The sequence below is a fragment of the Natator depressus genome, chromosome 11 (genome assembly GCF_965152275.1).
Source record: "Natator depressus isolate rNatDep1 chromosome 11, rNatDep2.hap1, whole genome shotgun sequence".
Taxonomy (NCBI): Eukaryota; Metazoa; Chordata; order Testudines; family Cheloniidae; genus Natator; species Natator depressus.
The window spans coordinates 2,552,350-2,566,789 of NC_134244.1; the positions used below are offsets into that span (position 1 = coordinate 2,552,350).

Sequence of the window (14,440 nt, forward strand, 5' to 3'; positions counted from 1 at the left end):
TGGAAAAACAGAGGTGAAGGTATTTTCTCCACTGTGATGTGATGCTTGATCAGCTGGGGTGCCACAGCTAATGGAAGCGAAACGGGAACTGCCGCCGGGTGATGGCCCTAGAGTGCCCTCTGCTCTTGTGAAAATCGCCTGATGTGTGAAAAGTGAACGGCGTAAAACCTCTGCACACGCTCACTAATACAGTGTGGTCCCTTCCTGCTCTGTGCCGCTGGACTCTGCGCACTTGGGTGTAGCTTAGGACAATGTAAAGGGAGCCCTGACTCCACCGTGATATAGAAAAGTGTGCAGAATTGAGGCCAGGACTCCTGCCTTCTTGGTGATCCGTGCTGTGCGGGTGTTTCACTGTTGCCCAGCAGCCAGTTGCAGATGCGGGAACATCTCTACCTTTGTTTCTTTTTAAACAAACTAGGCAATTCCATTTTAAACAACACAGTGAAGGAGGAAGTCAGGCCAGCCATGCTAGGTAAGGTTACTGGGGCAGTCCACTGGCTGCTGTCAGAGGTGCTCTGTGTTACTTCACACCACCTCCCTCCATAGCACCTTGGATCGCTCTAAGCCCCTGGTTATCCCTCCACTTCCACCCTTCTGTTGCATTCTGGTGGAGGTGAATATCAGGACAGTACTGAAGAGATAAAGCAAGAATCGTCCCTGCAGGCTCTCGCCTCTGTGTGAAGCTACTGTTTGCTCTCATTCAGTTCATTTTAACGGCACCTAGGAGTATAAGCCTGTCCCATTACAGGTTGTCCTTGTAAGTAGCCTGCGAGCATCAGTGGGGCAGGGACTGTGTGTGTTACAGCCCATGGCACAGTGTGATGGTGGTTCATGGCTAGAGTGCCGAGGTGCCAGGGTAATAGAGGAGGAAAGCAGCTCTGTGTAGGAGGGAACAGCAGGCCATGCATGGGGTACTGTGGGAGCAGCCTGTGGAAATAGGGCATCAAAGCTGGGCGCATGTAAGTGTCGCTCCATGGATGGGCAGAGCCTGAAACTTTCTGGGCCTGTTTTCTCATACTTGCTATTCCCCCGAGCAGTCATGCTGCTGCTTGTACTGGGCAGGCCAGGGCAAGCCAGCAGCCCCACAGGAATGCCTTCACTTTTCAGTCCTCTGTGGGCCTTTTCCTGTCACTGCACAAATAAAAGATGAGCTTATTGAACACTCCCCAGGCAGGGGAAGGGTTGGGGTCCAGCCCCAGGAGTAGGATAATGCACCTGGGATCACACTGTGGGAGCCACAAATAAGTGCGTTGCTGAAGACCCAGAGGATGACTTGGTGTGTGGTAAGAAACCCCTCTGCGGCCTGAGAAGTTGGGGAGTGGGATCACTTAACTGTTACAAGCTGCACTTCTCTTCCTTGCTAACCCCAGACTGTAAGGAACCGAGCAGTGACTTATGAGGAGAGGCTGAGGGAACTGGGATTGTTTAGTCTGCGGAAGAGAAGAATGAGGAGGGATTTGAAAGCTGCTTTCAGCTACCTGAAGGAGGGTTCCAAAGAGGATGGATCTAGACTGTTCTCAGTGGTAGCAGATGACAACAAGGATCAATGGTCTCAAGTTGCAGGGGAGGAGGTCTAGGTTGGATATTAGGAAAAACTATTTCACTCAGCGGGTGGTGAAGCACTGGAATGGGTTCCCTAGGGAGGTGGTGGAATCTCCTTCCTGAGAGGTTTTTAAGGTCAGGCTTGACAAAGTCCTGGCTGGGATTGGTCCTGCTTTGAGCAGGAGGTTGGACTAGCTACCTCCTGAGGTCCCTTCCAACCCTGATCTTCTATGAAAGAGCACATCCAGCACTGAGGCAGCCCCTCTTAGTCCTGACAGCAGCAGAGCCTAATGCCCAGGCTGATCTTCGCTATTTCACTTAACTACTGGCAGGTACCATCTGTGAGCTGCCTCTTGCCCTGGGAGCTTCCAGCAGCTGGCTTCCTTGGTGCCTTTTTGGGGTGTGAGCTAAATGGCGCATCCCACACTGGTGTCCAGACAAACCAGAGGTAACAGGAGCCATTTCAAAGTGCTTGGAAGATCTTTATTCAGCAGTATTCCTATCACAGCAGAGTACAGACCTCTACAGAGGACAATGCAACCCACACCCTGGCTTGTTAAAGCAGACTAAAAGGAGCTCTAAATGCAGCAGTGGTAGATTGATTGCGCAGTGATCAGAGGAAGTAATTCACTTTCCCCTCCACAATCTCCTGGGCCGTGACCACTGCCACCTTAATGGTCTGCCTCCGGGAGCCTGAGAGAGAAGGGAAAAGGGGTTACTCGACTGGCACCAGCATCCCGCAGCTCCCCTCTGCTCAGATCCGTGCTGCAGAGCAGGGACTCACGCCGGGGAGTGTTGAAGAGGACGTGCCAGGGGGTGACGAACAGCTGGAGTTACCCGGCTGCAGTTAGCACAAGTCTGGGTGCAGAGACTAGGGGACTAGCTCAGTGTTGTGTGTGAAGGGTGTGACTACTGGATGGCCGGAGGGTTGTGAGGCCTTTGTAGAAGTATTAGCTGTTAGCCCAATGGGCCAATGCATCAATATGCTTCAGCAAGATGCTTCTCAGATGACCGAATGGAGCCAGCCTCCTTCCAGGTCCCATTTCCCCTACCACGTTTTCGGGAGCTGGATGTGTCATGGTTTGCCTCCGAACATGCCAGGCCCGGAACTCTACTTTCGAACAGGACAGAAGACCAAGGCTGAAGGACACGGCCGCATTGGTAGAAGAGGAACAGTAGCTAGACAAGACAGGACATGGTTCTGGCACGCTGAGCGTGATCACACAGGAAGCTTGCAAGCAGCTTGGTGCCAGGGCAGATGTGCACAGCAAAGCAGGTTGCTCTCCAGCTAACTAGTACCCCTACGTTAATGGCACCCCACGGGCTCACGCACCCATGGTGGCTGGATTCAGAAGTTCCTCTCTGCAAACACAAAACGTGGCCGCGTTTGTGTGATCCCTGTCCCTCTGGGGGGTGGGATTTGCTTACGGGGGCACCTCTCCCTCCGTAGCCCTGGGCAACTGCAGCTGTAGCGACCATGGGATTTGCATGTCTTTTGTGGCTTCCTCTCTTCATAGCACCTGCTATGACTACAATCTCTGCCTGGCAACAACATGACTCGTTACATGGGCTAAAAAACCATGCTCCACTCGCTCCTGCTCTGGTCAGCGCCTTTCCACCAGGTGCACGAGGTTAGAATCCTGGTCGGCTCCCAGTTCAGGGCACTGGGCTATCTTTTCCTATCCAAAAGCGCAGGTAAAGAAGCCCTGTCAGTGCATTGCTGGCAGATCAGAGACCACGCTCCAGCCAATGCTGATTTCATCCTGCATCCGGCAAGGAGACCCGGCCGAAGGAAATGATAAAGCAGGGCGCGGGAGCTGGCAGGACAAAGCTACCTGGGATTCAGTCAATCAGCCCTGAACAGGAGGAGGAAGACCCCATATCTGGTAACTGAACAGGAGCAGAGAAACTAAGTGACTTCCAAGGGTCGGTAGCACTCGGGGGGCCCCAAAGCCAGCTGGATAGAGGGAGAGCAATGGCTGGAGTGTTCATGGCCCTGTGCAATTACCTGTCTGTCACTCCCTCAATCAGCTGGCTGTACTGACTGATCTCATTCTCCAGCTTGCTCTTCAGATCCAGCAGGGCTTCATAGTCCCGGGCCTGCCGTTCCAGGTCCGCCCGGCAGGCGGCCAGCTCCTCCTGCAGCTTGGCAATGACGTGATTGAGGTTCTCCAGCTGGTCGTTGTAGCGGGCTTGTGTGTTCTCCAAAGTGTTCTCCAGGGTATCCACCTGGATAGGAGCAGGGCCCAAAGCAATTACCTGACAGCCCGTGTGCAACTCACTCACGGATCTCAACGCAATCGCTAGGCAACAGGGGCCTGCATCAGCCCAGGAACACCAGCCCATGGCTGCGGGGCTCTACCCCAGAGCAATGTGGGGAGGGACCAATGCACCCACCACGTCCTGGGATGTGCAGGGATGCACATGGGATGCACCATGTCCTGTTGGATGGCCTGACGTGCAGTTGCACTTGAGCTCCCACCAGTCTGAGGCAGGTGCCCAGCGTCCTTCAGAAGGTGCCTTTTCCTTCCCTTGCCATTAATGCTCAGATCGGACCTAGGCTCACCCCATAATTTGGGCACTTAGTTTATTGGTCTCTCCACAAGCATGTGTGGGGTCAGTGCTCTCCGGGCTGTTGCATCTGAGCAGGGGACGAGACCAGTACCGCAGCAGTTGCGGGGAGTCTGGCCAGTAAAGCCTGAGACTTAGAGGCAGCTTTTTAAAAACCCTCCATCCCCGCTGGAGCTGGTATGGGGTCGGCGGCTCGCCCTGTGACTGTGTAGCAGACATTGGGACCGGCTCACTTGGCGCCTAGGGGTTGCAGCAGGGTCCCATTTCCAGGCCAGGGCATGGCTCTTGCTAAGGTTTAGTGGAGCTGTAACCAGAGAGACTGATGCCGTGGTCAGTTTCAGGTCGGGCCTGCAAGGACTCGGGGGAGAAGACCCGGCAGATGCATCCTTCCGGGGCGCGTAACTCAGTCCCTCCTCTACCTGGCTCACTGCACAGCTTTAGGAGAGGGGCAATAAGAGTGCAAACCTCACCTCCTTCCTAAGGAAAGAGGCTCACTGGGAGAAGGAAGAACCCAGCCCCACCCAGGAGTGGGTCTTGGATGGTTTCCCCCCCCACCCCCCATCTCAAACCCCTGCTTCCTCAGACTGCAGGAGGAGAAGTTGCCCTGCCAGGGAAGCGGCACATGCTGCCTGGGGAAAGCAGGGCTGGGGGAAAGCAGGGTCTTGTCACCATTTTCTGGAGGGTCTGGCGTTCAATCTCCAGGCCCTGAAGCTGCCGGCGCAGCTCACTCAGCTCGCTCTTGGCTTCCTCCAGCGCTTGGGTGTTCACGTTAGCTTCCCGGGACAGCGTGTCAAACTATGGGAAAGGAGAGGGACACCGTGGTTACGCCAGAGGCCGTCACGGCGCGGAGTGGCAGCTGCTCTCCTCGGCTCTCCCCTCACCTTGTCCTTGTACCAGCTCTCGGCATCGTGCCGGTTCTGCTCGGCCACTTTCTCGTACTGCTTCCGGATCTGGGTGATGCTCTCGCTCAGCTCCTGCTTCTTCGGGTTATCCACCTCCACGGTCACGTCGGAGTTAGCAATCAGTGCCCTGAGGGCCTCCGCTTCCTGCGGAAAGGGTAACGGGATGTTAGCCGTTCGCTCGCAGTCCTGCGCTGGTCACCCCTCTGCCACGCCCCCAAGCACCGTCACCCCAGTCAAAGCACGGCCAAGCCAGCCACGCTCCCGCGCCTCCGGCAGCCCGAGCCGCCCCTGCCCAGCCGTTACCTCCTTGTGGCTCTTGCGCAGGTGGGCGAGCTCCTCCTTGAGCCCCTCCAGCTCCGCCTCCAGCTTCATGCGCAGGAAGTTGGTGTCCTCCATGATCTTGCGCAGCCCCTGGGTGTCCTTCTGCACGCTGTCGCACACCGCCTGCTCTGCCTCCAGCCTGGGGAGAGATCAGGAGAGAGATCGGAGATCAAAAGGCGGAGGGGCGGGTTTCAGGCAGATTGCATTGCGAGCACCGGCTTTTCTTACTGCAGGAAGCTTTCTTGGATCAAGACAAGGATGAGTTAACCCAGCAAGGTGTGAGTAACGCTGGAGCCTGCGGATTCAGACATGTCCCAGTTCCAGGGTGAGGGGCACAGTAGAAATGCGGACAGGCACTTTCAAAGCACTGATGTGGCCAGTAGTCTGGAAAACGCCAGCCCACCTTAGCGACACATAGGGGAGGGAGCTGCCCCCAGGGCAGGAACCTTCAAACTCGGCAAGGCAAGTTGCTTTGTGAAAGTTCTGGGCGAGATGGTTCAAGGCAGCAGAAAGTGGATTTGTCCTGCCCTCCAAGAAGGATGGCGAGGGAAGCCACAAAGCCAGCCCCAGGACTAGCAGATCTTACAAAGAAAGGCTTCAGTGTTAAACACATTCAGTCATGTCGGGGGAAGGCAACAAGGAGTGTAGGAAAGGGATGGGGGGCTGGCACCCAGAGAGCTTGAAGCTAGTGGAGGTCGGCATGAGCAACTTCTCCAAGAACCAGCATCCAGGGGAGATGCTGAGCACCTGTCCTGCACCTCTGTGTAACAGAAGATGCCCCACCTGGAAGTGCTCCTCTCTGGAGCACTGGCCCTTTGGAAATGCCCTCTAATCCCAGAGGGCAACGCTAATTCAGGGGCTGGCTTCTGTTTCCTCCCCAAGTTGAGCTGCTGGTCAAGAGGAACCATGGCCTGAAGTGTCCCCAGCCTCTGTTTGCCAGAAGCTGGGAATGGGCGACGGGATGGATCACTTGATAATTCCCTGTTCGGTTCACTCCCTCTGGGGCACCTGGCATTGGCCGCTGTCAGAAGACAGGACACTGGGCTAGATGGACCTTTGGTCTGACCCAGTTTGGCCATTTTTATGTTTGGGAGACCAGCAAGGGAAACCAGGTTCTCTGCCCCACATTGTATTGGGAATCCACTCCCACCGTTCTAGACTGACACTTTGCACCTGCCACGTGGGGCAAGGTGCCCTGGATTCCAGCTTGACCCTAGGAGTGGTGACTGGAAGAAAGTGGGAGGAGTTAGAAGTGGACACGTACTTAGCGTTCAACCACATGGAGTTGCTCCAGAGAAGAAATGTGGGGATCCGAATTAAGAGTCGGAGATTTTAAGGCCAGAAGGGATCGCTGACTATCTAGTCTGACCTCCCACATCGCCCAGGCCAGAGAATCTCACCTAGTACCTGGGGACGTTGTCCCTCTATCCTGTGCATGAGTTTTAAGGCTTGGGCATTTGTTACAAAACCCCAGGGACAGAGCTCAGGGCCCCGTTAGCTCTGAGGAGTTTGGCCGCAGTAGTGGATTGCTACAGGTTCACAGCTGTTGAGCGGGTCTGTTTCCCCAGTCGGGGGGAGCAGCCTCTGCTCGATACGCAGCTCAAGCGGCCAGGCTGGCTGCGACACTAGTACTGGGGTGAATGAGGTGACCTACTTGACCTTGAAGTCATCGGCCGCCAGCCTGGCATTATCCATTTGCAGCAGCAGCTTGGCATTGTCCATGTTGAGATCCTCCACCTGCAAGAGAGGCAAGGGACTTCAGGAAGGGATGCTAAAGCAAAGGCAGTACGTATACGCCCCCCCACCCCTCCGCAGAGCAGCAGGAGCGTGGCTTACAGCTGAGGAACCCAGCTGCAGAGAAGCTAAATTCCATCACCGCGTGTCTATCCCTGAGCGAGACAGGCCAAAGGTAGGGTCTTGGGACTCTACCTTCCACCCTAGCCTCAGCTCTGCACAGATTCCCTCGGGGTCTTATGTCACTTAGGGTCACTTTTACCAAGGGGCTGAGCACCCTGCTGATGTCAGCGAGAGCTGCCGGGGCTTTGTAATCTCTCAAGTCAAGCCCCTAATCTGGGCCTAGCTTTCGGCTTGCACCTGTATGCGGCGATCAATGAAAGGTGAAGCAATTGGAAGGGGAAAAGGCCCCTACCATAGATTAAGGCCAGAAGGGATGATTAGGTCCAGTCTGATCAATGCTACATCTTTATTATTCCTCATCTCCATACGCCTGCCCACTCCCAGACTTCCTCATTCCTGTGCACACACTGAGCTGGATTCCTATAGGGCAGGCATCCATCCCCCTGGTATGCAGGGCCACCCACCGCTGCAGTGTGCCTGGATGCTCTTGGAAAATATCCATTCGAAACCCTGGCCTCCCTTTTTGCCCTCCGGCCGCCGCCTCTGCTCCCTTCCTGGCAAACCCCGGTCCCACTCCCAGTCACCCGGTCAATCCCCCAGTAACCCCTTGTTACTGTCTGCTAAGCACCTCCCAGTCCTTTGTCTTCACCACCTCTCGCAGGCAGGGCAGGGCTAGTGTCCCCCTTTCAAAGAGGGAGAACGGGGGCACAGATCCCAAGTCCCAGGGAGTCTGTGGTGGAGCAGGGAACTGAGCCCAGGTTGGAAGAATCCCAGGCCTGAACCACTGGGCTGTCCTTCCAACTCCTAGCCAGACCGTCCCCCTGCCCTCCCGCCATTGTGATCTCTAAGTGACATATTACAGGTTATTTTACACACACACACACCCACCCCCGAACCAAAATGTGAAACACCCTCAGCTTAGAGCTGCAAATTTAAGCAAATAAGAGATGTGATTTGGTAAAAGACAGGTTTTTGTTAACGGATATAGATTGTCATATTAGGGTTTAAAATGTTCATAAATATTAAAATACATCGGTGCTGATGGCACAAGATTAGACGATGTCTTATTTTTATTATGGCTAGGGGCCTCAAAAGCTGGAAGTGACCTGGGTCTCATTGGACCTCTGAATGGGCCTGCAGTGCCCTTATCTCAGCCTTGATCCTCTCTTCAGCTTAGCTCCTCCTGAAACCAGTTCAGACCCGCAGCTCAAGCGCAGAGGCAACCTGCCAGTGGGTTTCATGTTTCAGAAACTGGCACATTTGCAAAGCAAAACAAGGCATTTATTTTGCCCCACGGGGCTCTTTGAGCCACCGGGTTGGGTTACAGCAAAGTCAAGCCAAGGGCAGGTGGCTGCACTGTCCCCGGGGGAGAAGCTATTACTTTGCAGCCCGTGGGGAAGCGGGGCAGAGGCATCTCTTCCTGGACCCAGTTGCGTTGAGTCAGATCGCCCAGGCACGTTCCAGGGAGGAGAATTTAACTGAGACGGACGATCCGGCTGCTAGCAGCAGCTTCCAGCCAAGCTGCTTTCTGCCGTCTGGGCTGGATCCAGAGCTCGTTAGAATCTACGGATGTCGTTGAGCCGTGGACCTACGCCGCTGCTCCAGAAAGAGTCCTCAACTTCCCGAGCAAGCCGCTCTGTTTCAGCGCCACCTTTCTAGCCACCCCCATTCGGACACCTGGCCAGGTTCCCGCTCTTGAGTTTCCATAATCAGAAGATGGCACAGCGAGATACAGCTGCAGCGTTTCACCCAGAAGGGAGAGGGAGGGGCTGTCTTTCTCCATGGGGCTCGTGGCAGGATCAGAGACCCACTAAGGTAGAAGACAATGCAGTCAGTGCAAGATTAGGTCTATCGGAGGTACCCCTGGCTTCCATACGACAATGATTGAGGAGTCTGATGGGAGACAGAGTAACCGAGGTCTTTCCCTTCCAGGCAGTTCTCTGCTGGCCCAGCGACAGATTTGGAAGGCCTCAAATTCAGTCAGTATATGAGTGGACTGACTTTTGGAGGTGCTGAGCACCCATCTCTCATGGAAGGCAGCAGGTGCTCAGCCCCTCTGGAACGAGACTCAAGGCCACATCTATTTCAGGGGGAGATTTTCAAATGCACCCAAGGGACTTTGCCACGCAACCCCCTGGGGCCCATGTGCTTAAGTCTCTCCAGTGCTGTTGAAAATCCTACCTGAGCGCCTTACGTTTAACACAAGCTTGAACACTGGGGCCCTTCTGGGTCAGTCGTTAGACATTTAAAGCGAGTCAGCCCTGCCCCCTGCAGGTGGAAAGGATTTGTCTTTTGCTAATAGTTCACTGGGTTTGGTTTTTTAAAAGACATTTCAGATGGCCCCAGTGCATTCCCTCTCATATTCCCGTCAGAAATATACTGTTCCTCATTCCCATTTATAAATGCAGCAGGAAAGGGGCTGGGAGGAGGGGAAGGTCCCTTGCTTCTCTACTGGACCGGGATGCAAATATTTAAACAAATCACCCACCCAGCCCAAATTGGATGCTCTTGTTTTCCAGCTAAAACTCTCAGGGAGGGGTGGACTTTACAGGCTGCAATATACAGGGATCCTTCACCCGTCACCAGAATGCAGCCACTTCTGAGGTGGCACAGTTTGGGACAGGAAAAAGAGAAGAGCATCGTGTGCAATGGAAACTGCGGGGGGGATCTGGAGAAGCGGAGAGTAGTGGCCAGCGTTGCAACGGGTGCTGGACAGCCGGGCTAACACCCTTAGCCTTGTGAGAAGTGCCGTGACTTCTAGGGAGCTCCTGTGAACCTGCAGAACTACGAACAGTGGTGTGTAACCTACCACTTAAATCGGCCTCGGGCCCAGATGACCGGCAGATAGCAAATGTAACCCCAGTCTTTTTAAAAGCCTCCAGAGGCGATCCTGGCAATTTCAGGCTGGTTAGCCTAACTTCAGTACCTGGCAAATTGGTTGAAACTGTACTAAAGAACAGAATTATCTAGGCTGACCAGACAGCAAATGTGAAAAATCGGGGTGGAGGGTAATAGGAGCCTATATAAGGAAGAGACCCAAAAATCGGGACTGTCTCTATAAAATCAGGACATCTGCTCACCCTAGAATTAGGGGACACAGAGATGAGCACGATATGGCGGGGAAGAGCCGACATGGCTTTCGTAGAGGGAAATCACACCCCACCAAGCTATTGGAATTCTTTGGGGGTGTCAACAAACATGTGGATAAGGGTGATCCAGTGCATCTATTGTACTTAGACTTCCAGAAAGCCTTTGACAAGGTCCCTCAAAGGCTCTTAAGCAATGTAAGCAGATGTGGAGAAGAGAGAAGGTGGTCTTATGGGTCAGTAACTGGTTACAAGATAGGAAACCAAGAATAGGAATAAATGGTCAGTTTTCACCATGGAATGAGGTGAACAACAGGGTCCCTCGAGGATCTGTACTGGGACCTGTGCCGTTCAACATATTCATAGAGGAGCTTGGAAAAAGGGGTGAAACAGGGAGGTGGCAAAGTTTGCAGACGATACAAAATTTCTCCAGATGAAGGTGACCATGCAGAGTTACAAAGGGATCTCACAAAACTGGGCAACAAAATGGCAGATGTAATTCAAGGTTGGTAAATGCAACGTAACGCACGTTGGAAAACATCATCCCACCTACCATACAAAACGATGGGGTCTAAGTTAGTTACCACTCAAGAAAGATCTTGGTGCCATTGTGGCTAGTTCTCCGAAAACATCTGTTCGGCGTGCAGGAGCAATCGAAAGAATTAAATGTGAGGAACCATTAGGAAAGGGATAGGGAGTAAGATAGAAGGTGCCATAGTGCCCCTATGTGAATCCATGGTACGCCCACACCTGTAATGCCATATGCAGTTTGAGTTGCCCCATCTCCAAAAAAAAAAAAAAAAAAAAAAAAATTAGAATTGGGGACAGTATGGAAAAGGGCAACAGAAATGATGAGGGGGATGGAACAGCTTCCGTGTGATCAGAGATGAATAAGACTGGGCCTGTTCATCTTAGGAAAGAGACAACTCAGGGGAGCTGATTGAGGTCTACAAAATCATGAATGATGTGGAGAAAGTGAATCAGGAAGTGTCATTTACTCCTTCACTTAACACACAAGTCGGGGTCACCCAATGAAATTAATGGGCAGCAGGTTTAAAACAAACAAGGCCAAACGCACAGTCAACCTGTGGAACTCCTTGCCAGGAGATGGTGTGAAGGCCAACAGTTAACTGGGTTCAAAAAAGAACTAGAGAAGTTCCTGGAGGACAGGTCAATCAATGGCTATTAGCCAGGATGGGCAGGGACACAAGCCCATGCTCCCAGTGGCCCTAGCCTCTGACTGCCAGAGGCTGGGCCTGGAAGACCGGGGATGGATCATTGAAAAAAAACTCTGTTCTGTTAATTCCCTCTGAAGCATCTAGCCCCAGCCCCTGGTAGAGAGAGGATCCTGTGCTAGATGGACCATTGGTCTGACACAGTGGCTATTCTTGTGTTCTTAGATCTTTAATGACCACAAGTGGTGAGGACTCCAGATTTATAACCCATGCAAGCAGGGGCTCATCCAACAGCACACCCCCTAGAACCAAGCTGGGAACAGGGAATCCTCTGGAGTCCCCACCATTACTGGATGCCTAGACCAGGACTCCCGTGGGGGAAGGATTCTGCTCTCAGGAAGGATGTTGATAAACTGGAGAGGGCTCAGTGATGAGCCCCGAGAAGGATTAAAGGGTGGGACAACATGCCTTATAGCAACACACTCAGAAAGCTCAAGCTATTTACCTTAACAAAGAGAAGGTTCAGGGATGACTTGGTTACAGTCTATAAATACCTACGTAGAGAACCAATATTTAATAACGGGCTCTTGGCGCTAGCAGAGAAAGGAGATGATCCAGTGGCTCGAAGCTGAAGCTAGACACATTCAGACTGGAAAGGTGGTGTAAATTTGTAACTATGAGGGTAATTAACCATTGGAACAATTTGCCCAAGGTCATGGTGGGATTCCAGACTGGCTGTTCTTCCAAACGGTCTGTTCTAGGAATGACTGGGGGGCAGTTCTCTGGCCTGGGCTGGGCAGTGGGACCACAATGGTCCCTTCTGGCCTTTGAATTTATGACTATATTCAGGGAAGCAGGAGTCACAATGACCCTGAATTCAGCTTGATCCCTGCGTCTGCTGAAACCCACAGGGCATGTCCAGATCCTTGTTCACACTGTTTGGACAGATGACGAGATCTGTACAGAGACAGGGAATCCGGATCTAGGCGCCTTTGTTTACTCTCAGGAGGCTAATAATGGAGAGAGGGGGAAAAACCACATGCTTATGTTTGGCAGCTTTAGCAGAAGTGACTATTTAACCAGCAGCCCCAAGAGACTGCCAGAAGCAGGGGGAGGGGAAGAGAGCCAGCTGGAGGCCAGCTAGGCAGTGCTGTGGGGACAGCTGGCCCAGGCAAGCCAGCTGCACCCAACAGGTATGTTGGGACTTTAGAGGACAAGGGATTTTGTTTCAGCAACTCTGGAAGCCCAGCTACCTCTGCAGGCACTTCACCCTCCTCTCCCCTGCCTGGCTGGTTGAGTTGGAAACAGGAGGGATTAGACACCAGGGGATCCGCTGGCGACTTTCAAACCTGAAGAGATTCACTGAGAGACAGACAAAGCCGCAGCTGCAGTTCACCGGCGCAAGGGGCTCCTGATAGATCAGCCCCTGAGCGCCCTGGTTTCAAAACACGGTGGTTTTGGGGGTGTAACTTGAGACATCTAAAGAGGTCTGGTTTTCAGAAGGTGGGTGCTCCGCGCAGTCTGAAAGCATCAGGCCTCTTCAAGGCATCCCAAACCGAAGGACGCGAACGTCACCACTGAAAATTTAAGCCTAACTAACCCCCAACCTTTGACAGCGATGTTTCCCCTTGGCTGTCGGCAGAGGGCAGCAGGGCCGGAGGGTTAGAGAGGACAAAGGAAAGAGGATTGATCTGTCCAGAGTTGTATCCTTGCTCAAGGTTTTACAGCTTGCTGGAGCATTGCTGGCTGGGGCTAGGCCAGGCCTGCAGCTGCCCTACTAACAGGAGAAAGTGTGAGTTCCCAGGGGCAGGAACCCCCTTGGTTCCGCGTGGGTTTCCACAGAACTTGGTTGTGGGCAATACGAAGCTTTCAGAGTTTGGGGTTCCTGCCCTCTCCCCCCCATGACATGAGACCTATAGGGCCAGGCTCCCACACGCCTCCCTGGTGTTTCTGGCAGTTCAGGGCAAACCAATGCGGCACCAGCAAGCTGGGGCTACCGGGCGTGGCACTTCTCCAGAAACCGACAACCAGGTCGGAGACGCTTCCTGCACTAACTGGGTGTGTCCAACCCCTTACACCCTCAGATCTCTCTGCCCCGGCTCCTGTCTGGCCTCAGCGGGCTAAGGGCAGGGCAGAGGTTCTACCCCAGCTCTGTCACCCCAGGGAGGGGGTCAGGCAGCCAGCGCAGACCTGATGGGGGGCAAGAAGAAGACCGGCTCCCTCTGCCCTCTTTCTAAGGTTATGGAAGGAGTGACAGGGCAGGGGACATGGGACAGCCCCCTTGTCCCATTTCTCTGGGGACCCACAGCAGCAGGGCCCCTGCCCTGCCCAGGGATGGGGTAGCACCGTCCCCAGAGCTCCCCCAGGGTCGGCCAGCTCAAGGCGCCCCCCGGCTGGGCCCTACCTGCTTGCGCAGCTCCCCCAGGGGCCGCTCGCAGGCCTCCCAGTCCCGCTGGCCGGCGCCCCCGCGGCGGGCCCGCACCTGGGCGATCTCCTCCTCCAGCGCCCGGTTGGCCGCCTCCAGCCCCCGCACCCGCTGCAGGTAGCCGGCCAGGCGCTCGTTCAGCCCCTGCAGCGCCTCCTGCTGGCTGCCGGCCCCCAGCGAGTCCAGGTGGGCGCGCAGGCCGGGCAGCAGCGCCTGCAGGCGGGACCCCGAGGCCCGCGGCTCCGAGCCGCCCGCGCCCCCGTACACGCTGCCGGCCGAGGAGCCGGGCCACGGGCGGGGCGAGCCGGCCAGGGAGCCGCTGCGGGAGCGGGACATGGTGCGCGGCGCTGCCTGCCCGCGGGGCCGCCCCGCCGCTTTATCTAGCGGGGCCGCTGCATTATGCAGGAGCCTCATTTGCATGCACAGGTAGAGGCTGGCCAATGGAAGGCGCGGCTGCGGACCCCGCCCCCCGCACGGGGAGGGGGGCCAATAGTCAGGAGCCCCCGGCAAGAGGGCTGGCGCTATGCTAATGAAAGCGGGGGGCTTGGGGGGGGGGGGTCG

General features: G+C 54.7%; 1 protein-coding gene across 1 annotated transcript; it reads right to left on the reverse strand.

Annotated features, from left to right (window-relative positions):
- Positions 1-2,015: 2,015 nt before the first annotated feature.
- On the reverse strand, positions 2,016-14,215 carry LOC141995707 (keratin, type I cytoskeletal 18-like). Its single transcript, XM_074967005.1, has 7 exons — positions 13,859-14,215; positions 6,991-7,073; positions 5,319-5,475; positions 4,995-5,159; positions 4,783-4,908; positions 3,551-3,771; positions 2,016-2,235 (listed from the first exon to the last, which is right to left on the reverse strand). Exons 1-7 carry the CDS (start codon positions 14,213-14,215, stop codon positions 2,214-2,216), a joined length of 1,131 nt encoding a protein of 376 aa, XP_074823106.1. The 3' UTR covers positions 2,016-2,213.
- Between the last annotated feature and the right edge of the window lie 225 nt (positions 14,216-14,440).